General features: G+C 51.0%; 1 protein-coding gene across 5 annotated transcripts in view; it reads right to left on the minus strand.

Moving 5' to 3' along the window:
* CDC25C (cell division cycle 25C) overlaps nt 1–25,571 on the minus strand; it is a 553,873-nt gene that overhangs the window by 78,703 nt on the left and 449,599 nt on the right. For all 5 annotated transcript variants that reach the window (XM_069651569.1, XM_069651568.1, XM_069651571.1 and 2 more), the window contains one exon: nt 22,284–22,382. In XM_069651569.1, the coding sequence (XP_069507670.1) occupies nt 22,284–22,382 (99 nt within the window). The remainder of the gene's footprint in view (nt 1–22,283; nt 22,383–25,571) is intronic.

The following is a 25,571-nucleotide window of genomic DNA, read 5'->3' on the forward strand; positions in this document are numbered from 1 at the left end:
CTGTTCATACAAAAAGGAAATGCAAAAAGCAAAATGGAAATACTACATCAGAATACTCAAAGCACCAAACACCCAAAAAGAACCATTCAAAATCATAAACGAAATAAATCCACCCGGCTGCAACAACACTCCAATAACATCGAAGAAATTATGCACTGACCTCGCAGACCATTTTGAAAATAAAATCATGACCATACAAAACAGACCATGCAACCACAAAACTGAAGATGCGCACCGATGCAAGTAACACCTGAACAAACTCCGAAACTTCCCGCAATATATCAGTGGAAACTTTCAACAAACTGGTAAATCAAAGCAACAAATCTGGCTCCCCGTGGATCCCTGCCCCCCTGACATCTACAAATCAATCCTCTCGCAAGGAACACCAATGGAATACTACAGGAATGGCCTCAATCAATCAATCTCTACAGGTAGAGTGCCTCAAGCCTTCAAATCAGCATACATCATACCACTCCTCAAGGATACAGCAGGATACTTAGAGGACCTCTCCAACTACAGACCCCACCTCCAACATCCCCTACCCAGCTAAACTTTGGAAACACATAGAACAACCCGATAATTCATAGAAGAACACTGCCTATTAAGCCAGGTAAAAGTAGGCTTCAGACCGATGAGAAGAACAGAAACTGCACTTATTTCGATCTGAGATGATCTGAAGGCAAACGCAGACTCAAAAAGCACCGCTCTGCTACTTTGACCTCTCCGCGGCATTCCACATAGTTATCCACAACATCCTCATGAGACTGGAAGAATTCGGAATCACAAACAACGCCTTACTTTGGATCAGATCCTTCCTAACAAACAGAACATAAACAATATGGATGAAACCTTACAAATCAAGACCACGAGAATAGTCATGAGGAGTCCCAAGGATCATCCTTCTCGCCAATACCATTCAACATCTACCTGTCACAGCTAATTAAAACCATCGAAAGACATGGCCCCACCTGTTACAACTACACTGACAACACACAATCTACAAAATACAAGACTCACAAGAAGACAACTCAACACTAGAGAACTGCCTTCATGAAATATACAACTGGATGAACTTAAACTACCTCAAACTCCACGCAGGTAAAACCGAAATAATGATCATCACAAAAAACTGAGACTGAAACAACCTCTACATCCCATGGTCAACTGAACTTGGCGAAAGTCCCAGCCCCATCAACGATTGTAAAAAAAACCTGGAAGTCCTGATGGACAACAAACTCACTCTAGAGCCACAAGTAACGCCGTAATTAAGAAATGCTTCTTTCTCCTGCGATCGGCTAAAAGATCCAACCATTCCTTTCATTCATCAAAAAAACTACCGTCATCGCTCTCATGTCCAGATTAGACTATGCCAATAGCCTATATCTAGTATATATCTACCACGCAACTAGATGGCTCTCAGATGACGCCACGACTGAATCTGTCCTGTTGCAGTCTGGTAGCCCCAGCCCACATGAAAGAAGTCCTGTGGTGGCCATTGAGATGCCTGTGCAGCACGCCTATGTTGGTAACACTGGGACGTAGGGTGTGGCATAGGGCCCTGGCACTGCTGAAACTGAAGTGGCCCTATTCACATGAGACCCCAATAGCTACAGATATCTGCAGGAACAGGGAGGACCAGGTGATGAGACACTGGGAAATCACTGTAGTGACCAACATACTCTTTGTCCACTTTCCGGCTTACTCCATGGCGTCCTTTCCAAGGGACGGGAGACAGAACCTTTTTCACTATAAAAAAAATGTTCCCCATAAAGAAAATGTCCCCCTTTCAATTTAGAGGTGTGTGGGGGTGCGACCCTGGGAGCATGCGCTGCCCCGACTCCGCCGCCACACCTCATTCCCCATAGACGCGCCAACAATAGATTAAACATTGCCTAATGAAACCAGTTTCATTAGGGAGGAAAGGGGCCCAAGTACGTTAGTCACTACGGTGAGGAACATATAATTACTCTCCCGGCCCCTTTCCTCCACACTGCATCGGCGATTACAACTGAGTGTAGCCTCAGGGTGGAGAGGGAACCCTCCTTAAGCAAACAGGTTTCTAAGAAGCGCCTGTCCAAAGGCCACGTCTGATCTGGAGCCGGCGTCCAAACATGTATTTTGCAGAAAGCCAAAGGGGTGGCCCATTTGGCCGCCCTGCTTATGACCTGCCAGGGGACATACCGCTGGAAAACGAAGGCCGTTGCCTTGGCTCTGACCGCGTGGGCATGCATGATGGCCAGCAGTGAGTTATGTTGTCCCTCGTAAACTTCTTTGATGGCTGAGACCATCAAACGGGTCATGGAGGCCTGATAACCTGGTCTTGATCTGCCGAAAGTGACAAATGTGCGTCCGACATACGGAAGCCCATGGTCCTTTCTAAGAAGAATTTCAGGGCATGCCTCACATCAAGGCAGTGCAGAGCTCTTTGTGCCTCGTCTTTGGACTCAGCAAAAAACATAGGCAGCACTATTTCTTCGTAAAGATGGAATGTGGAAGGCACCTTAGGTAGGAATGCTGAGTGTCTGCAGGACTACCTTATCCCTGTGAAGAGTAGTATATGGCCGTGATGTGACCAGAGCCTGGATTTCGCAGATTCTGCGAGGTGAGGCCCACCAACAAGGCCGTCTTAATGGGGACCAGCCTGATGTCCGCAGACGCCATCGGTTCAAATGGTTTGTGCGCCAGGGCACCCAAAACTATGTGGAGGTCCCACATGGGGTGCAGCCTCTTGATGGGCGGGTAGAGCCTGGCGAGTCCCATCAAATATTTGACAATCGGGTTGTAAGAGGAAAAAATGTCCTCCTCCAAGTTTCTATAAGTCCCAATGGCTGCCAGGTAGGTGCGGCAAGTGTCTACCTGCACGCCTGAATGGGCGAGGTGCACCGAGAAGGAGAGCATGTCGTCCAGGGTACATGCCAGGGGGTTAATACCCTTAGTCTGCCCAGTGGCAGAACCTGGTCCACTTGCTCTTATACTGGGCCCTGGTAGACTTGCTCCTTGCGCCTTGAATGATCTCTAAATTAGCCTGGGAAATGCAGAGGTGACCTAGTGTGACCTGTTCAGGAACCACGCTGTGAGGGCTAGTTTCTGTGGAGTAGGGTAGATGACCACCACCCCCCTGCTGCGCCAGAAAATGTGCGGAGCGTGTTGGAAGGCAAATGGGAGACCTCTCTCCAAGAGGCTAAGCAGCTCCGAGAACCATGGCCTGGCTGGCCACCACAGGATGATGCCGAGGTGGCAAGACTCCATATGCTGTCATTCCTTCCCACCGAATCTGGAATGCATCGCCCAGGGAGCCCTGACCCTGCCAGGTGGCAAACAGTTGGCACTTCCTGTTGTCCCAGGAGGCAAAGAGGTCCCCATTCATAGAAGATCTCCAGCATTACTAGGTCGCTCAACTGCCACTCCTCGTCCGCTCCCAGTCTGCTGAGCCGATCTGCCTCCAGGTTGTATCCCCCCGGCAGATGGACGGCCGTGAGGTAAATTTTCTCCAGGGCCCATTCCCACATGCTGACTGCCAGTCTGCACAGTTGGGAGGGCAGGGGGGTGCGGGAGATCTGGTACCTCCCTGCTAGTTGACATAGAACATGCTGTAGCCAATTGATGTGGTACTCCTGTCGGTTCTAGGTGCCATGGACGCAGTGGTTGTCCCCCAACCCTCGAGAGAGAGAGAGGAGTGCATGCGGATGGTGACCTGTGGGGGGAGGTTGCCGGAAAGGCTTGCCCGTCTGCAAGTTGTGTTCCCTGCACCCCCCCATGTAAGGTCCGGGTGAAGCACAGAGGAACTTTGATCATCTCTGACTGGGAGCCTCGCTCCTGGCTCCAAGATGCCGCAAAGTACTGCTGTACCCTCCTCATCTTGAGTCTCGTGAGGGGGACGGACAAAACGACTGCTGCCATGAGACCCAGTAGGTATTGGTACCACCAGCCAAGGTCACTTCTCTGTTGATAAAGTGCACCGTGGCCTTCTTGATGGGCTTGATCTTGTCCTCCAAAGGAAAAACTTTCTTGGAGCACGTTGTAACGCTCACCTGGTTCCCACGGAGGCGCGGCGTCGAAGGCGCAGAACTCTGAAGATGGACAGGAAGGGCCCCTCTATTCTGGCTTCCCTGGCTCGTTGGATACCCTCCTGTGCGTGAAAAGGGAGTATTACCAACTGTGGAACAATGCTCAAGCCTCCCACTCCCTTACAACCCTCCACGATACCTCCTCCACGATTCCCCGTGAAGCCTCACCTTAGGGTTTGGAAGGATGAGCTCTCCATCCTGCTTCTGATGCAGGGGCGCGTTGAAACCCAGTTACTTCACTGGATTGAGGAGAGTTCAGGTAAGCTCGACTGTTCAGGTAAGGCGCTGTAAAAGTTCTGTTCAAAAGTTCAAGCTTAATAATAATGTTCGTTGTCTAATTGCAGCAAGCGCTAATGCTTATGTCTTTTTCCCCTTAGGGGCCGGGGTTCGGAGTGCCGGAGATATGGCGCCGACCCGAAGTGAAACAGTTCTGGATGAGCGCTCAGGTAATGTCGTTGCATTCGCTCATTCAATGTCTGTCTTTTTTCCCCATAGGGGCCGGGGTCCGGAGATGCCAGGAAGCGCCAGGACCCGAAATGCAGTGGGAATAATCCAACAGGTAAGACTTAAAAGGAAACTGAGCTTTCCTTATTCCTTTTCTCCCTCTCACCTTTGTTCTTGTCTTTTTTCCTATAGGCGCCGGGGCGTAGCTGAATCCGGAAGATCGCTGCTGAAGATGGAAGCGCCTTGCAAAGGTGAGTAAAATGCAGCGCTGCAGCGATCGAAACGAAATGCCTTTAAAATGATGTCTTCCTTTTCAGGGCCGTTGGAGAAATGACTCCGGGATGCAGATTTAGCAGGTAAGGGCTTTTCTTCTCCTATTCTCTTCCTTTCTCCCCTTGCAGGTGTTCCAGGGTGCTGGCAGGCGTGGCTGAAGTCAGGATGCAGGAACTGACACGGTGAGCGTCCAGCTGCTAGGTGCAGAACAACGCGAAGCATGTGTGGCTGTTCGGGTGGGGTTTAAATAGCCTTGGAAGAAGTTCCTGGTATGTATCCTTCCACCAATCAGGTATGTATCCTTCCCCGACCACACCCGGGTGGTGAAGTAGTCCTACAGGTTAAGTAGTCCCATTCAGGCCTCAAGAGGGCCTGGATGAAGCAGCAAGGTCTGCATTAGGTAAGTGTGCACCCAAGCACTTAAACACATATCCTCTTCTATGAGCCTGGCGCCTAAGGCGCCAGGACTGGGGTCCGCTATGAGCCTGGCGCCTAAGGCGCCAGGACTGAGTCCAAAGGGCCCCGACTTGGGCCCGCTGAGACTTCCCTGGGGAAAATGATGTCTGCCTCTGGGGTTGCTGGGCCCGGCCTGGCTCCTTAGAGGTAGGCATCATGACACGTATCCCATATGAGCCCCAAGGTCAGTCTTTGTGTAGGCCGCAGCTGCGACTTGAGGTCGAGTGAAAAACCCAGCTCGTGCAGTGTGTTCATAAGAGCATGGTAAGTGTGGTGCACGCTTCCGGAGATGGCGCCCCAACGAGACAGTCGTCGAGGTATGGGTAGATGTGGTGGCCCTGCGACCTGAGGAGGGCTGCCACAGTATTCATCAGCCTGGTAAAGACCCTGGGGGCAGACTTGAGGCTGAAAGGAAGCACCTTGTTTTGGAAATGGTAGCCCATGATCCTGAATCGTGGAAAAGAATGAGGAGGCTGCCAGATCGGGACGTGTAAGTATGCATCCTTCAGATCCAGGGAGCACAGTCTCCCTTGCACAATGTCTCTACTATCAAAACTGGCGTAATCATCTTGAATTTTTGTAGAGGCACAACTCTCAGGCCCGTCTGGTTCTTTTTCTGAATGGAGAAAATCCTGGAGTAAAAGCCCAAGCCTTGCTGGGACTTCCTCCACTGTCTGGCTCTCAACAAGCGACCGGATCTCCACTAAAAGAGTTGCTGTCCCAACCTGTGGGAGTGGAGGGGGGGGGGGGGGGGGAGAGGGAGTGGAGGGAGGAGAGGCTGTGATAGGGAGGCGGTACCCCGTGGATACTACAGAGTATACAGGGGTCCGCAAAATTCTGGCACCAAAAATGTGCATGAGAGCAAGCCTGCCCACTACTGAAGACACGTGGACCCGGAGGGGAGTGTCATGCCTTCTTTCCCTTCGAGGCTTTTGCGGTGGAGGGGGACTGGAAAAAAACCTTACTCACCCCCCCCCCCCCTTCCCTCTTTTTGTTGCTTGCGCCGATGTTGGGTCGGCAAATGGTCAGGCTGCCTGGACCTCTGCTCTTGGAAGCCGCAGAACCCTCCGTATGTACGCACCTTGTCCAAGCGCTGCTGTGACTGTTTGTTTTTGGGCATGGTCTTTGTAAGGATGGATAAAGACTTGGCCGTTTGTGAGCTGTTTTTCTTATTGTCCAGCTCGTCTGTGGTGGAGTGGAAGAGGTCACCCCCTTCGAACGGATGGTCAAAGATGCGTTTCTGGACATCCGGGTTGAATTTAGTAGCATGGAGCCAGGCCGTCGTTCTAATGTCCGTGGCAATGCAGTTGGCCCAGCCAGGTGTCAATGTGGGCCACGGTGGACTCCATGATGTCTTGTGCCCCCATCTTAGCCTCTGCCAGTTCCGCCTTGAAATTGTACTTGGCTCTGCGCTGGAAGCTCTGGGAGAAAATCCACAATTTCCTGCCAAAGCCTCTGGTTAACGACTGCCAGCATGGCATCTGCATTGGCTTGATGAAGATGCAGGTATGCATTGGAATACAGCTTCTTCCCATACGCCTCCAAGATCTTCTCCTTGCCTAGCAGCGCCGCGGAAGAAGTGGCCGAGAACGACTGAGGCTTGGAGTATAGTGATGCCGCACCGATCAACGAAGAGTGCGGCTGAGGGTAGGCCAATAGCAAGAGTCTATCCTCCCTCCATCGGCCTGTACTTGACGTCCAGGCGTCGATTGACCGCCTGGACTGAGTGGTGCTTAAGCCATCCCTTTTTGGCCAAGGCGACCACGTCCCTTCTGCATCAGGATACCCGTTCTTGCTGTGGGATGCAGTGTGAGGACTTCGCGAGGACCCCTTCTGCTGGTTGGTCAACCTCGGGTTGAGGAAGGCCCAAGTTCTCTTCCAGCCCTGCAAGATGTTCGTGGAAGGCCTTGGCTTACAGTGCGTCAGGGTCCTCCTCCTCATCCTTGTCCACCTGAGGGTCCGGTTGGTCAGGCACCGGTGGAGGGGTGCTGGGAGCCGAAGGCTGGGGTGTGGACACTGGACCCAGAGGCTGCAGCGGAGGCTGGTACGGAACCGCCTGCACAATCAGTTGGGGGGCCACAGCGGGCGGCTGAGGGTGAGGGGCCGGGGTGCCTGTACTGAGGGCCATTGGCGGGAGCACATCCCTGAGAATGACCCCCATCCGATGTGATTTCATGAGCCAGAGGAACCTTTCAAAAAAAATCTGTCCTCACAGGCCGGAGGTGTGGTAAGCGATAATGACTGGGTAGTGGCCGGCTGCTGGTGCTGTTGCATGCCCTGCCCTTACGGACGCAGCGGGAACCTGCCCTGTGCAAATGAAGGTTAGGCTGTAGACCACATACATGGTTGACACCAGTCCTACCTTGACACACGTTCCTCTGCCTGCTCCCTGCCTTAGTGCAGTATTGGGCGGATGTCAGGAATGTCTGGCACGGCAGCCATTTCATCGAGCTGCCTTCCACGTGTTGCTTGAATCACTGGGCCGGCCCGTCCAGGACTCTTGTGTGGATCATGGGACCTACCCAGTTTCTCAGGCCGAGGCCTGGTAGGCGCTTCGCTGTCGGCAGATCTGCCGGTAGAACTGCATATAGGTGCCCCTTGACATGTTGCCGGTACTAGGGCGTGGCCCCTCGGGTGAAGACCCGGTAAAAGAACATTCCCGGTCCCTCAGCATGGTGACCGGGAGGATCCACTGACCCCTCGGCCTGCCGCCCGGTAGCTGATTTAGCCTCTGTACTCCTGCTGGTTTGAGGACATGAGCGGTCCCTCCCGCGCGAGCAAGTGAGTCCTTGGGAAGGAGTCTCCCTTGCAGGGTGCCCAGGAAAAGAGCGGCCCTACCTTGGGCTTGGATCGATGGTAGACAAAGTCCTTTAGGTCCTTTGGAGGCGATCTCTGGAAGAGCACCCACCACCTGGCTAGTCGGTTCTTCAAAGACCTAGAGGAGAGCATGTCACCCACCGTACAAGCTTGCCAGCCGTGGTCTGGGCCAAGGCAACATAGGCAGAGGGTGTGGGGGTCTTTAGTTGGAAAAGAGCCCATTGCAGGAAGGACACCTGCTGAACCCTGTAGAAGTCGACATGCGCCGGGAAGGAGCATGACGCCTGAGAGCAGAGTACCTGAATGATAAAAAGACAGAAGAGAAGAAGGATCTGAGTGTGGAATTACATGGCCAAAGCCAAACCCAGGAGTGCTGGTGAATTCGGCCCGTTCCCATAAACACGGAAAAGCGGACTGAGGGTGTGGCGCCGCAGGGTGGATTCAGGGCAGCATGTTCTGTCTCCCTTTTTGTGGTACCAGAGGGTGAGGGGGGGCGGGGGCTGCGAATGGGGAAGGGGCAGTGGAGGGGGAAGAACAGCCGGTGGAACCAGCAATAATCCCCTGCTGGCCCTGATGCAACCTAGGAGATGGCTGGAAGCAGATATCTAAGATATACGCACTCTTAGTGGACAGGCCCAACCCCAAAAGTAGGATGCTGAAGGAATGCTGGGATGCAGATCTAGGGGAGGATATAGGTGAGAAGGAATAGACACGCATCTTACTACACCCCCGGGAGGTGTCTAGGAACTCCCACTTTAGATTAATTCAGCTGAACGTACTGTACCGCACCTACATGACACCACACAGGGTGGCTAAATTTAATAGCACTACACAACCGAAGTGCTCCTGGTGTGGCAGATTAAAAGCCATGTTCTGGGGATGTATGCATATACAGGGATCCTGGGAGCAGATCGAAAATGCTTGTAGAACAGCAGGGATTGTAAGGTACGCCTGGAACCAGAAGGAATGTTTGCTAGGTGAGTATCCCAAGGACGGCAAGTTCAAGCATGTCACAAAATGTATGGACTAGGCATGCATACTGGCCAAAAGATGCATCGCAATGGCGTGGAAGTCAACCAGGGGGCACAGAAGATCGGGTGCCTGACCAGTCATCTCCTCTCATCAGGCCGACACTCACCGTGTGAATTGCAGTATCTACCACAGTTTTCTCAACCCAACTTCCACGATTCCTATTATTAAACTCTGGAGCACCTACGGATCAAATCTCTGCTCAAACCGAACCCTCCATCCACCTCATCTCTTCGGCGGCCTCCTTTCATCCCCCTGCAGCGAGCCTTCCCGCTCGCCTCTGCGCCGGCCACATTCATGAAGGATTGATTTGCGCTGCTTCCACTGCTACTGGACGAGGTGACATTGTGTGCCCTTGGAGCAACCAGAATGTTGGCAACCGTCACATCCAGAGGGGTTGTGTTGCGCTGCATCAGCGCCGGACTGAGGCACCGTGCCCCGACGAGGCCTCCTCTGTGGCCCCCGCCCCTCTTTGCTCCGGTCTGTCATTATACACTTCAGCGCCGTTGCCCACGACCCTGCCCTGCGACCTGACACAGCAGAGAACCCCACTGCTGCAGCCGCGCCTGCCATATTGGCAACTAAGCTGTGGGCGCCTGCCACTAACAGTGATTCTGTAGCGCTGCATTGAGTCCAGACTGGGAGAGGCACTGTGCCCCTGACGAGGCCTCCTCTGCGGGCCCCTCTCTGCCCTGGGAACCGAGGCTACCGAGAGCCCCACTGCCACGACTGCACCTACCATCCTGGAGTGCCTGCAGCACCTGCCATCACCACCTACCGAGCTTCAAGAGCTGCGCCTCTCGCCGACATCTGCTGCCCCGGCCCGCCGCCCACTTCCAGAGGGGTTCTGTGGCCCTGCAGACGCCAGACTGAGGCGCTTTGCCCCTGATGAGACCTCCTCTGCGGCCCCTCCTCTCTGCTCCGGACTATCCTCTCTGCTCCTGATTATCCTGGGAACCGAGACTACTGTGAGCCCCACTGCCACGCCTGCGCCTACCATCGCGCCTGCAGCGCCTGCCATCACCTCCTAACCACCATCAGGAGCTGCGTCTCCCTCTGACATCTTGCTGCCCCGCCCCGCTGCCCTGAAAAGACACCCGAGTGACCCTCTACCGCGGCCGCACCTGACATCACCTCCACTGCCAACTTCCATCAGGAGCTGCGCCTCCCTCCTACATCTAGCCGCCTGCCCCCCGCCCAGCCCAGCACCGTAGCAGTCCAGTGACCCGCTGCCACACTGAGGTAGGAGCCCTCATCACTGCCACTACCCATATACTGCAAGTGGCTACCCCCACTCCTATACAGACTGGCCAGCCCACTCTACTGCAGCCGCACTGCAGGCATGTCATACCGCCCTCTATACCACACACCACCTATGGACTGTCGCTCTGTCTGGCCCTCTGCATGCAGCCGCATCTGTCACTGCCACCACTGTGACTACCATCAGAACTGGGCCTACCTCCTCCACCTTGCTATCCCTGCTCCCCGCTCAACCCAGCATTGTCGCAGACCAAGTGACCCAGCCTGCCTGCGCTCTGCTTCGACGGACTGCAAAATTGCCCGCCCAGTCCTCTGGCTTCCCTCAGACAGTTCTTTTGCCGCTCGTCCTACCGTCTGAGGTCCCCTTTCCTCCCCACCTGGCCATCTTCCCTCTACCTACCAACTTTGCTCTTACCTCACTTCTATGGACGCTCTGCTGCTGATCTCCAAAGGTCTATACCTTCCTCACTAATTCACCACTGGACGCTCTGCCACCGCAACCTTCACTCCACTGCCTCTACACCCTCTTCTCTCGCCTCAGGGCCTCCTCTGCCACTCACCTCAATGCCCTGGACACTGCTGCTCTTCATCCCCTTGAATCTTACTGATTTCACCAACTGCCCTTGATCATTCCCTGCTGCAATTTCTAAACGTGGGTCCTGCTGTTCTCACCTCTCCGAGGCTCTGCTGCTGATCTCCAAAGGATCCTACCACCCTCACCAATTGGCCCTTGGACACTCTGCTGCTGCAACCTATACTCCACTGGCTGGACTTCCACTCAACTGCTGTGACTCCCCATCCTTCTCTAAAAATCTCAGCCTCCCCAGCCCTCTCACATTCCCCGCCACTGAACCTGCAACAGCTCCCGATAACTACTCAAATTGTGGACACTGCTGTGTGGCCACCAGCACTTACTCTCATCCCCTTCCGGTCATGCACTCCACCTGCCTTTCCCTTCGTCGGCCTCCCTCCATCTCCCTCCCCTTCCCCCTCCTTCTACAACCTTCCGCTCATCCTCGTGTACTCCTTCCCTCTCACCTCCCTGCCCACCCCTTACCCCTCGCACAATCCCTTCTCGCTCTAATCTTATCCACCTCCCCACTGCCAATCCCTCCAGTATCAACATTGCCCTCTGGAACGCCCGATCCATCAGGAACAAAGCCACTGCTGCCCTTGATCTGTTCTTTCCGACTCAACCTTCACTTCCTTTGCATCACAGAGACTTGGATCCCCCTTCAATTCCACTGTTCCTGAAGCTCTCTCCACCCCCTCTTCCTCCTCATGTCCCACGCCCTCAGGTCGTAGAGGCAGCGGTCTCATTTTTCACCCTAAAAGTCTTTCCTCATCTCCTTCCTCATCTCTCCCTACCTTCTCCTCCTTTGAATTTCTTTTCAAATACTTCACTTACCCTCACGCGATATCCTTAATCATTTACAGACCTCCTGGCCCCCTCTCTTCGTTCTATGAAGACCTGGACCATCTTCTCTCTCATTTCTCCCTCCCGTACTCTGTCCACGGCGACTTCAACCTCCCTCTCTCAACCTCATCTCATTCTTCCCCTCTTCTCTCCTTACTCGACTCCTACCTCCTCTCTCCCCTTCCAATCCCCCCAGCCACTCCTCTGGCTCCACTGTCAATCTCATCGTTCTCTCATATTACTCTTCCTCCCCCATATCGTCTCTTCCCAACTATCTCTCCGACCACGCCTTACTCTCCTCCTCCCTTACTCCTCCCCCTCATTGTCCTCCCCCTCTGACTCCTCTCATCGTGATCTCGGCAACTTCAACCCTTCTCTCTTCCTGGACTCCTGCTCCTCCTCCCTTCTCCCCAACTTCTCACCCCTATCAGCCGATGACGCCCTCTCCTCACGGTCCTCCATATCCTCCAGTCTTGACCAATTATCCTCTTACTTCTCACTCTCACAAACCTTCCTAACCCTGGCTCTCCTCTCAGCTTCTGTCTATGCGTCGCCTTTTCCGTCGCCTCGAACTACGCTGGCTCAAATCCCCTTCTCCGACTAACCAATCCTCTTACTTCTCATATGACTCTTGCCTCACATCTGCCAAGCGCTCCTACTATTCTAACCTCCTCCACTCACAAGCTTCTCACCCCTGCCGTATCTTCCAGACCCTCTCGCCTTCTTTCCCCTCCTACTTTTGACCCTTCCACAAACTCCCATCTCTGACTTTGCCAACTTCTCATCCAAAATTCTCTCTTCGCCAAAAAATCCTCTCCTCTCCCCTCCTTCCCCCTCCTCCACCTCTTCTAACATGTACACCTTCTCTCCTATCACACCACCCGAGTATCCTGTCCAAAACTCACCCTACCGCTGCCCCCTGTGATCCCATCCCCACCTCCCTCATCCCCGAAGTCTACCCTCTCATCCCCTACCTAAACACCACCTTTAACACCTTTCCTTCAGCTTTCAAACACGCTACCATGACCCCCATCCTGAAGAAACCTTCTGCTAGCCCTCTTCTTGCCTCCAGCTTCATACCAATCTCCCTTCTCCCCTACATCTCAAAGCTCCTTGAGCGCCTAGCCTACTCTCAGCTTTGGTCTTCTCACACTCCCTCCTCCCCACCCCGGTCTGGTTTCCGCCCTAAACACTCCACTGAGACTGCTCTCACTTATGTACTCTATTCTCTCCTCACTGCTCGCTATGCTAAGCAATCTTCAATTCTCATCCTCCTTGACCCTTACTTCTTAGCACTATCCTCCTTCAGCTTCAAAGGCTCGGTCCTTTCCTGGCTGTCCTCTTACCTCTCCAACCGATCCTTTACTGTCTCCTGGGGCGGCCCACCTCCTCCAACTTCTCCCTGAACTATGGCGTTCCCCAAGGATCCGTACTTGGACCTTTTCTTTTCTCTCTATACCTCCCTTCTCGCCCCCATCACCTCTTCTTTCAGCATCTCCCACCACTTCTATGCTGATACCCAACTCTTTCTCTCCTTATCTTCCTTCGCCTCCACCACACTCTTCCTGCCTTACGACCATTCAAAACTGAATGTCATCCCATTTTCTTTCCTTCAATACTGACAAGGCTGAAGTACTTTGCTTCCCTCCTAACACTCTCTCATCCCCCTTCCAATCTCCCCATCTGGACCCAGGCCTGCAATCTTGGCCTCCATATTGACTCATCTCCTTCTCCAACCACATCTCTAACCTCCGGTGCCTGTCGGCACCACCTTTTCAACATCCGCAAGATCTGCTCCTCTCACCTTTCACGCTTCTAAACTCCCAATATCCTCCCTTATTGTCTCTTCTACTGCTCCTCTTTGGACTCCCTGTCTCTCACCCGACGCCCCTAAAATCCATCTACCACTCCTCTATCCATACTCTGTCTTCTTGGTCCTCGAGACTCCTACTACCTCACTCAACTCTGCTGGCTTCCCTTCCTCTCAATTGAAATTTATATTCCTCTGCCTTGTCTACAAATCTCTCCATGACCTCACCCCCCTATCTTTCTTCCCTCCGCTCATTTTACTCTCCCCTCCCACTCTCTCCGCTCAGCTGATCTCTACCTCCTCATTGTACCCCCAGCCCCTTGTGCCTCCTCACGCTTCCGCTCCTTCCAACTCTTGGCCCCCTCCACTTGAACTCCCTACCTCTCTATCCACTCCACCCCCACCTACTCATCTTTCTGCTCCTCCCTGAAAGCCCTTCACACCCCCACCCGACTCTCCTTCCCTACCTCTTCCCCCCTCAAAACCCTACCTCTCTTCCCTGCCCCCCTCCCCTTCCCTCCTTCCCCCTCTTCCCGATGACCGCATATTGGATACTGTAACCACAAGGGGGCGTAGGTCACCTGGGGGCTCCCCCCCATCCCCTCCCCCCTCCTTCCTTCCTCCCGTAGGCCTCAAATCAGACATTGACACTCCCTTCACCTACCTCTTCTCCCCTCCCCCTCGCTTGCCCTCCTTTTGAGGGAATTGTTCTACATATTGTACCACTGGTTTGTTTCACGTTTGTAAATATGCTTCTTTCATTATTGTACCTTGTGATTCTGTAAAGCGCTATTGAGTAAAGCGCTATATAAACTCAATAAACATAACAATACCAAAGGTCTGCAATATAAACACTGGCATAAGGAAGTTGAATGCTGGGTGGAGGTGGAAACAAGAGTGTGGGGCAACATGGTGGCTAAATCGGAGGCAGACACTAGTGCCACCTATGAATCCTGGAAAACGCTAACCTGGGATATGTTCCATCCTTCAGACAGCAAACCTCCATGAGAACTTGCACATCCTTTATGGAGAGGTGGCTTTAAGAGATGCCAGATTGAAGGGAACTGTGGGTTTCAGATTGTGCCCTGGAACATCTGCACCTTAAGAAATAAGCTTGGATGGAATGTTTAACCCTTGAAGTAAAGGTTTGTGTTGGTGGTTTTGTTTTCTGTTAAATATAAAAGGCATCTATGCTAGTGAGAATGGGATGGTAATGCGCTTAGCACCATTTAAGTGATGATAATGAATACAATATAAAGTATAGGTAGATTTAATTGAACCGTGAACAGCCGACACGTGTTTCAACATGCAGGTCGTCTTCAAGGCAAGAAGAGTTATGGTCAAAGGATAATCCGTACAATCCTAATGGATGGCCTGGTATGTTGACACAGCAAAAGCACTGCAATCGTCTGGTAGTTGTCGAAATGGCTGATTCATAGAGCAACGCTGCAAGGTAAGGGTAAATCCCAGCATTCTCATTAGCATATCTTATTTTTCAACCAGGGTGGATTGGTTGGCGGGATTAGAGTGACTGCTGCTTGCAACGCCCTTATTCTTTCTAATTTTGTGTAACCTACAATTGATTAGTGATCACCAGCGCACAGAAACCTAGGCTCGAATCCACCTCAATCATTATAAAAAGGCATGTAGACTAACATGAGAGAGTCAAACAGTGCACTCCGGAACGGTTGCTATATGTACCACTGCAAATACACAAATGGCAATAAAAACATTTCATAATAAACATATGACAACCAGATAGATAAAACAAAACTAGAAGTATGAGACACATAACCCACCAACCAAAACATCACATTTCTTAACACTTAATTCACAAAAAAACCAACACAATCACCTCTCTCAGCAAACCGCACGGTCTTCACCACATCGCAACACACACAGCTCAGTAAAACAGCACACACGGACTCGCTTAGATCTTATATGCACACAAGCTCAGTGCACAGTGAAAACCAAACTGAAGCTGCCAACTCTGCACCACTTCTCACTTTCCTACACCCTCTTCACCCACTAACCCACCTCTTGGTTTACAGATCCGCCAGAGCGTCTGGAGACCAACTCCGTTGGTGACAGAGCGCCATTTAAATACCTTTAACATTAACATTTGAAGGGGCTCAGTTCCCTGGAGCAATTGGAGCCCTCAGCGGCCGCCTTCACGGCCCAAGCAGCCGCTGCAACAGGAACCCCAATCCCAATTCAGTGTCGCCGCAGCTGGAAACAGAACCTAAAGACACCCTAGTCCTCCAAGCTATTGCAGCACTATGCACCTCTATTGAAACTAAGATAGAGGAAATGAGGGCGGACATGCAACTCATGCGCCAGGATGCCTGCAACCCAAAGGAAAGAGTAAATACGAATGAAGCTACCCTGCGAGACAACGTCGTTAACACCTCAGACCTGAAGGCAACGGTAACAGAATTGGAACTGAAAGTAGCGAGGCTGGAGGCGAGATCTGAGGATGCGGAGGGGCACGCTCGGCGCAATAATGTTAGGATCTTGGGGGTCCCGGAGGACATGGAGGGCTCGGACCCTACAGACTTTATAGAGACGTTGCTCTTACAAGAAATAGGGGCGGGAAAACTCTCCCAGGGGTTCTCAGTGGAGCGCCCCAACAGATCTCTTCAAAAGCGTCCCCCGTCGGAGTCGCACCCGCGCCCGATAATAGCGAAAATCCTCAATTTCCGTGACAGAGAAACGATACTACGACACTCCAGAGAAGGCGAAGAGATCAGAAGACAGAACTCCAGAAAAGTCATATACTCTGATTATACCCCCACGGTACAGCGAGCTAGAAATTCTTTCATACCAGTGAAAGCCAGGCTACGAACACTTAACATAAATTACATGTTGCTATACCCATCTCGCCTTAAAGTTTTATACAAAGGGAAGGCAATCTTCCTAGAGACCCCAGCGGCGGCAACCATGTGGATGGAGCACAACAATCTAGCGGAGAACGGAGAGGACCCATAGAAAAGCAGAGAAAAAAGAGAAGTGAACAACAACGAAATGAACACCTATGGAAGGTCCCACGCTGGAGATGAGACGCTTAACCAGATATTACAACGGACCGCACTGCGAATATAGGTACGTCAGGCAGGACCACAAAGAACCACGAGCAAATACACCGCTAACACACCCCCTCACGGAAAGTGCAGGTCAAATGCCTACACACTACCTGCACCGAAAGGCCTGGAGAGGCCCAGAAGGCTCGGGAGCCCCTGAGCGCTGCAAGTTAGAAGCAACTGCTGGGGGCAGTTTGCAGTTAAACGTTTTTTGTTATTCATTCGTTTGGATGAAAGTTATAAGAGTTGGTAAGTCTACAGAAAACATCGACACGGAAGAGGGGGAAAGTAACATGGCAGGGGAAGTAAAAATAATGACATGGAATGTGAGGGGCCTCGGCACCCACCTTCGAAGGAATAGAATCAAGTCATACTTACACAGGTAAAAGGTCGGAATAGCGCTCTTACAAGAAACGCACTGCAGGGCGATATCCATGGGCAAACCTCAGGAACATTGGGGGGGGGGGGGGGACAGGGGTTTGGAACTGCTTACTCGAAATATGCTAGAGGGGTATTCACCCACAACTCCCTTTTCGACTAGCCAAATTTGTTAGCGATCCAGAGGGCAGATATGTGATTGTATGGGGCCACATCGAACAGCAAGAACTATGCATAGTGAACACTTATCTACCTAACAACAGCATCTCCGCCTACTTGGCCTTGATGTACGACATAACCACTCCACACAGAGACTGCCTCTTCATCTGAGGTGGGGATTTCAATTGCGTGTGAGACCCCACGCTGGACAGGTCGTTACCGCCGCCTACCACCACTATGGCTGCCACGACAGCGCTAAACACGCTGATAGACAGGCTAGACTTGGCCGATATATGGAGGGAGCTTCATCCCCACACACGAAACTACTCGTACTTCTCATCCCCACACAGCCTCCATACGAGGCTGGATTACATCTTTGTTGGTAGAGAACACCTACCTCAGATGGAGGGAGCAGAATACCTGGGAAGGACAATCTCGGACCACTCCCCCCTCATAGTAAATTGGAACCACACTGGCCCCAGGTCCCCCATCCCTACGTGGCGCATGCCAACAATGGCCCTGTTCGACCAAGCATTCAGAGATGAGCTGCAGGACACGATAGATGACTACATAGAACTAAACAAGGGAAGCGTAGACTATATAAGCACGGTATGGGAGGCTTTACAGATAGTGACCAGGGAAGAGGTCATGGCAAAAGCAGGTGGCATCAGAAGATCGCGACGCGAAGAATTAGAGCAGGGCGAGTCAGAGATTGAGAGGCTTCGTATGGACCTCACAGACCCACGACGACACGAAGACAGACTTGGAGCACTCCGCGAGGAGTGCTCGACCGCTTGGGGCAGGCTTGCTAACTTTGACTTTGCCACCAGAACAAACAGGGCACACACAGAAGCAGACACACCTAGTAAGCTCCTGGCCTGGCTCTGCAGGAAGGAACATCCCAGACACACCATTACCCTGATCCAAGACGAACAGGGCAACACATACCAGACCCAACAGGAAATAAATGATACCTTTAAGAACTATTACAAGCACTTATACTCTCACGAAATAGAAATATCTGGGGACCAAATAGCGGATACCTTAGAAGAGATAGGGCTACCCAGGCTCTCTCCAACACAGGCCGAAGCACTAGAGGCATATATTACCACAGAAGACATCGCCGAAGCGATTAAAGCACAAGCTACGGCCAAGGCTCCCGGGAGCGATGGGTTACCCTCAGAATTTTATAAAACATATAGTTCCTCCCTGATACAACTCTTACATGAGGTCTTCCAGGAAATATACGAACGAGGCATCTTACCTGATGGCATGAGGGAAACCCTAGTAATCCCAGTCCTTATGCCAAACAAGCCGGCGGAGCAATGCAACTCATATCGCCCGCTGGCTATGCTCAATCATGATGTTAAATTGCTAACCACAATCCTAGCCCAGAGACTGTCCAGACAGATAGGGGATATTGTACACTCGGATCAATGTGGGTTTGTCCCAGGCCGGAACACGACCATGAACCTACGCAGACTTCAACACATCATTGCACAGATGCGAGCACTGAACCCTACGCCCTGTTATCACTAGACGCCATCAAGGCATTCGATTCCATATTTTGGGAGTGGCTATTAGCGGTCCTGAAAGAATTTGGGTTTGGCCCACGATTTATCAGGTGGATCCGAATACTCTACACTGAACCAAGGGCATGGGTAAAAACTGGGAGACACGCGTCAGAAGTTTGGGAGATATGCAGAGGTACCCGGCAAGGCTGTCCGCTATCCCCCATGCTTTATATATTGGGGCTAGAACCCATAGCTATTTATTTTCGTGAACAATTTTTTGATGCCGGAATAAGGCTAGGGGAGACAGACCACATAATTTCACTTTACGCGGACGATGTACTTCTGTACGTCAGAGACCCGCATCTCAATGTCCCAACTATGCTGGAGGTTCTTGACAACTTTTCCAAAGTCTCAGGCATAAAATTCAACAAGGCAAAGGCCTATCTATTCCCACTAGCAGGCCTTAAAGACAGATGCTCGGAGGAGCTCCCAACACTAGAAATACAGTGGCAGACCACCAAGTTCCACTATTTGGGCATCCAGATTATGCACACTCCCCAACTGATGCACGAGCATAACACAAATGCAGCAATACCCGCACTGCGCAGATCAATGGCCTTCTGGGAAAAACTCCCACTGTCGGCAATGGGGAGAATTTCGATAACCAAAATGATTGTCCTCTCTAGGCTCCTGTATAGGTTCCAAAATGTGCAGTATTACATCAAGAGCCCGTTCTTCCGCCTATTAGGGTCAAGAATTCATTTGGGGGCAGGGCAGGCATAGAATAGCACACTCCACGCTAGGCCTACAATATGCTCAGGGTGGAATCCAACACCCGCATTTCAAAAAATATTATCTAGCAGCTCAACTCAGCTTTGTGTCATCTGAAACTCCCCTGCTACAGTCCCTGATCTCTCCACTGCAACTGAAAGAACTTATTTGGGCGCCACAACACCAAATGAGCGACACATCCTTTATAGCCACCCTGGGGAAACAAATTTGGCAAAGAACGAAATCACTAAGAAACCTAACACACCTGTACTCCCCAGAAATGCCAATGATTTGGGAACTGTGCAGGTCAGACACAGACTTGTTACACCTCAGGGTCTGGGAGATGAAGGGAGTTTACACGTGGGGAGATCTATACGAAGAAGGCTCCTTTAAAGAGATCAGCACACTACAGAACATGGACGGGATACTCACTAGTCAATACTTGTGGTATCGGAAGATACGTGTAATAGCAAGACACAAATGTGACACCTGGCCAGAAGAACCCGAACCCGATCCCCCTCATTACTCTATTATATAACCTAGGCGAGGGACATAAACTGGTCTCCCAAATATACGGACATCTCAACGATAACCCCAATCCAAACAGAGAGACCCTGAAAAGTAAATGGGAAACAGACACTGGCAGAGAACTCTCGGAGGGAGAATGGAGCAGGGCGCTAGCATTTCCTAAGGCCGTATCAAGGAACCACAGATTCCGTTTTATACAACTAAAGGTCCTGCACCGGACATACCTCACTCCACACAGGCTTGCGACATTTAACAAGAAGGCAAGCCCCAACTGCCCGTGGTGCAAAGCGGACAGGGCTGATCTCATACATATGTTCTGGGAGTGCAACACAGTGCAATCCCTATGGGCAAAAGTCAAGTTGACGTACGAGAAGGCAGGAACCTCCAATTACAGATGGACTCCCGAAGATTGCCTTTTAGGTACGTACCCCAGACCGGCCAAACTTGAACATCGGGTGAAATTAATGGACCTATTGTGCCTCCTGGCCAAAAGACATATCGCCATGTCCTGGAAAACGTCGGCGGGGCCCAGACAGGATGCCTGGCACAGCGAGCTTATCAGATGGATTAACGCAGAAACTAGGGCGTGGGAAGATAGCGTTGCCAGATCCAAGGAAGAGTCCAGCTCCACCCTAGAAGCATGGAGGGAGATAGTTAGAACAATCTACCCCTCAGAGGATAAACCCCCATGAGCAGACACTAACTGGAAATGCAGAACTGCAGAAACCTAGAAACCCATGAGGGAGGCCCCTAAACACCTAAGGAAATTGCTGCACCCAAGAATCCTCCCCCCTTCCCTATAGCACCCCCTACTGCATACTCGGTAAATGGATGATGAAGACTGGATAAGGAGACAGTTGATGTTAATGTTATCAGGTTATTGTTTACTGTTCAGAAGTTCTTTCTTCTCCTCTTACCCCCTCTCTCTCCCCTTTCCCCCTCCCCTTCTTACCCCTTTTTTTTTTCTTGTTCTTTCCTTTTCCTTTCCCTCTTCCTCTTCCTCCCCCCTCACCTTTGTTCATTAATATACTATTCCAAAGAGTTTGCATTGCATGGCATGATTGACCTGCCAAGTGTTACTGTTTTTATGATAAATGCCAATAAACAAACTTGAAAATAAAAACTCAGCGGCCGCCTTCACCTACTTTCTCAGTGGCCTGCGTATCATGGCGGGCACATGCAGTGTCTGTATACAAAAGTTGTTAAAGTCTATGATTAGAATACACCCAGTATAACCCACTGCTGGGTTGTGCGTGGGGTCGTGGTGACAGCCGCTTAGTACATTAATGCTGGTTCTTCAGACGGTGATGTCCTCCGTGGGCTCCTGTGGTCCGAGTTCACTGCATATGAGCGGGTGCTACATCGGTGCCACCACCAGCCCTTCTCGCCGCCCATTCCAGCAGTGTTAGACCGGTTCAGGTCGGCACTCTTTCCCCACACTGATGCAGGAGGCACAGGACCGGGGCGAACACCAGGACTTGTGTCACCCCCCTTGGGTGTGCCGGATCAGTCTACGGGCCGGGATCTGTGTGTGCCTCACCTTGTCTCAGAGCGCAGGCATCAAACGCCAGCTCTGCAATAGTCAGTTGGGTGGCGGGCCCCGTTCGGGACTGCCTATGTCTCTTCGGTCCTTGCTATGGGCCTCTGCGGTTCATCCACGACATCCTCTGGAAGCAATCAAGCCCGCCGCTGCAGGAGGTGCCCACGTGGCCACCATGTCACCTCACACGCAGCCGGCACAGGCCAATCGTGGACTTCAAATATCTCTGCAGTGCCTGGGCAATGTCCAATTTTTGGCCAGAGTATGCCAACCCTCTTTATATCCCTTTCAGCACGATTTGGTGGCTAACCGAACATGTTTTCTGGAAAAACTATGGCAGGTTCTTCAGCATGCGAACGGAGCTCCTGCAAGGACTTGCATGCTACCAAACACGCAACAACGCCCCCCCACTTTTGGATTTGGACCATTTCTATTACAATTCCATTATACTGATTTCTACAGCACTCTCTCCCTCCTAAAATAAGCCTGGCAGCTCCGTCTACGCTACCATAAACTCAGATGGTACAGCCTTGTAATAAGAGCGCAGTCTTGTACTGTCTCAGTTGAATGGTTTTACTAAGCCCTCAGTTGCACATCAGAAAAACTGTCCTAACACCTACTCAACCCACCACATCCTAATGTACTAGAATACGTCCTCCAATTACCACTACAGTTCTCCTGCTGGAAGAAAAACAACCCCAGAAAGCAGTCAATGAGACCAGTTTGCATCTCCCCCTCACCTGTATGTGTCCTCCACTGTATTCGTACGGATAGCGGCAATCAATGATGAAACATTTCTCAACCAAACTACTGAACTCCCCATGCAGGAGGGCGGCCATCTGAGGAAGAGAAAAAAACATTAATATCTAGACCAAAAGTAATTAAGTGTCATCACCAGTCTGCCTGTAAAGCAGGGTATTCCCAGTTGTCTGCCATTACCATATGTGTACACTTGAAGGTTCGGACTCGAGCTTTAATCTCTCACAACAGAGGTAACCTAGAAAGGTGCTGACGTTCTCATGAAAAAGCACCCACCAAAAAATAAAATACTAGCTTCTCCACTTCAGCCTAGGTCACAGCAATGATGCACTGCATCTTGCAAATCTTTTTCATCTTTGTACAGCTAACGTCTGGCTCTCAACTAGGTCTGTACTTCCTAAATATAATGTTAAAAGGTATTTGTACTGCGCACCGTCACCAACGGAATTGGTCCCCGGGCGCTCCGACAGATCTGTAAGTGATAAGGGGGGGGGGGGGTGTGGAGGGGGGAGGATTGGTTAGTAGAGTGAAGAAGGAGTAGGATAGTGAGAGGAGTCGTGGTCTGTTGGCAGCTTCAACTCTGTGTACACCGGGTGCTGAGCTTTGGTGCGTGTATTGGATTGGTGTCAGTCCGCGTGTGCTGTTGCTCCGGCTTGTGGTGTTGCAGTGTTGTGAAGTGCGTGCGGCTTGTTGTGCGAGAGATTGTTGTGTGAGTTTGAGTGAGATGGGTATGTAGAATTAGAGCTTATATTGGTTAGTGGGTTACAAGACTTTTAGCATGCTAACATTCACAGTTTCGTCTAAGTGTGGCACTTGTTGGCCTTCGCATGTGGGCATGCCAACATTCATAGACCCTTCTAGGTGCGGCGCAGGCTGGTGTCTAGAAATCTGTCCAGGTGTGGGCATGCTAGCATTCATACATAATCTGGATGCTACTCAGGCTGGTGTTCACAATTCTAAGTGTGGCACCTGCTAGCATTCAAGTTTCATCCAGGCGCGGGCATGCTGTCCTTCAATCAATCCCATCTAGATGAGACGCAGTCCAATTGTCCACAATTCTAAGTGTGGCCTGTGCTAGTCTTCACGTTCAGTGTAGGTGCGGCCATGCCAACACTCAGGCTTCACCCAGGAGCGGGCATGCTAACATTCAAGGTCCCATCCAGATGCGACGCAGGCCAACCCAGACAATTCATTCAAGCGAGGCTGTGCCAACATTCACAATTTTATCTAAATGCGTTTGCCGGTCTGGGTATGGTCCATCCGGTACGTAAGAGTGGGTGAGTCACTTGAGGCTTTGGTCTGGGTCCAAGTATGTGATCAGTCTCTGGAGCCTCCTTTAGTGGCTATTTTCCATGATGTCTTAAGCTCTGTCGGGTGGTTGGTTCTTTGGTTCGAGTGTTTGTCCAGTTTGAGAGTGGCCGAGGTCGGAGTTATTTTCACCGTTGTAATAATGTCTCTGCATTCTAGTGCATCTCTGTTGTGGTGACGCTGTGAAGAGCCATGATTTTAGGAGTTTCCTGAATGCTAGGTTGTTCGTTGTGTTCCGTATATTCTTAGGTAGGTCGTTCCAGGTTTTGTGAGCCTGGTGAGAAAAAGGATCCTCTGAGTTTTTTTCTGTTGTAGGGTTTTGGTTCCAGGCGTATGTCGGTGCTTGATCTTAGTGTTGTTGTCGGTTGATGTAGGTGTAGTTTGTCGCTTAAGAATTGTGCGCCTTGTTTGTGTATTGCTCTGTGCGTGATGCACATGGACTTGAACTTTAATCGTGTTTTAGTGGTAGCCAGTGTAGTATTTTTAGCGCAGGTGTGATGTGTTCTCTTCTGGGTAGCTTGAGGAGTCTGAATGCTGCATTTTGTATGCGTTGCAGTTTTTTTTTTTAGAAGTCGTTCGGGCATGCCCAGGTATAGGCTATTGGCATAGTCTACTCTGGACATGATCAAAGCGATGATGGTAAGTGTTTTGTTGGCGAACGACAGGAACGGTAGGATCCTTTTGCTGCTCGCAGGAGGAAGAAACATTTCTTGATTACCGAGTTTACTTGTGGCTCTAGAGTGAGGTTGTTATCCATCAGGACCCCTAGGTTTTTTACAGTTGATGGTTCTGGTGTGGTGCCGAGCTCTCTTGGCCAGGGGATGTAGTTGATGTCTCCTCCTTTTTTTAGATACAATCATTATCTCTGTTTTGCCTGGGTTGATTTTGAGATGGTTGAGGTTCATCCAGTTGAATATGTCGCAAAGGCAATTCTCTAGTGTGGTGTTTTCTTCTTGGGATTCTTGTATGTTGAAGATTATTTGAGTATCGTCGGCGTAGTTGTAGCATGTGAGGCCGTGTTTTTTGATGAGTTTGATTAATAGGTGCATGTAGATGTTGAATAGAAGCGGTGAGGAGGATGATCCTTGAGGTACTCTGCACGTGGAGCCTCTAGGTTTGGATTTAAATGGTTTCATCCATACTGTTTCTGTTCTGTTTGTTAGGAAGGATTTGATCCATAGTAGGGCAGTGTCTGTTATCCGTAGTCCTAATCTCTTTATGAGGATGGCGTGGTTGACAGTGTCGAAGGTTGCAGACAGATCAAGGAAAATCAGGGCGGCACAGTTGTCCGAGTCTACGTTTGTTTTTAGGTCGTCCCATATTGAGAGGAGAGCCGATTCTGTTCCTCTCATGGGTCTGAAGCCAACTTGTGCCTGGTCTAGTAGGCCGTGCTCTTCTATGAATTCTTGGGTTATTTGGTAGATGTACGTTTCTAGCAGTTTGGCTATGTAGGGTATGTTGTAGATGGGTCTGTAGTTGGATAAATCCTCCACGTTTCCTGTTGTGTCTTTGAGAAGCGGCTTGACGGACGCCTATTTGAAGGCCTGTGGTACTTTACCCGTTGAGATTGAGAGGTTGACAAGGTTCCTGTGGTATTCCATGGGGGTTCCTTGTTTGAGAATTGTTTTGTATATGTCCAGGGGGCAAGGGTCTTCAGGAGAGCCCGATTTGTTGCTTTGGTTTACCAGTTTGACGAAAGCCTCAACTGATATTTCTGGGAAGTTTCGTAGCTTGTTTGCATGTTCCTCGTCGGTGGGGTTTGAGCTGTGATCGCTTGGTCTGTTTTTTATGGTGTGTTGGATGGACGTTATTTTGTTTTTGAAGTGGTCTCCGAGGTCCTTGCAGAGTTTCATCGATGGAATTGGCGTGTTATTGCAGCCCGTTCGGTTTTTTATTTCGTTTATGTAGTTCTTTTTGGGAGTTTGGTGCTCTGAAGATTCGGTTGTCGTAATGTTGCCTCT

The sequence above is a fragment of the Ambystoma mexicanum genome, chromosome 3p (assembly GCF_040938575.1).
Source record: "Ambystoma mexicanum isolate Mex_15411 chromosome 3p, UKY_AmexF1_1, whole genome shotgun sequence".
Classification (NCBI taxonomy): Eukaryota; Metazoa; Chordata; class Amphibia; order Caudata; family Ambystomatidae; genus Ambystoma; species Ambystoma mexicanum.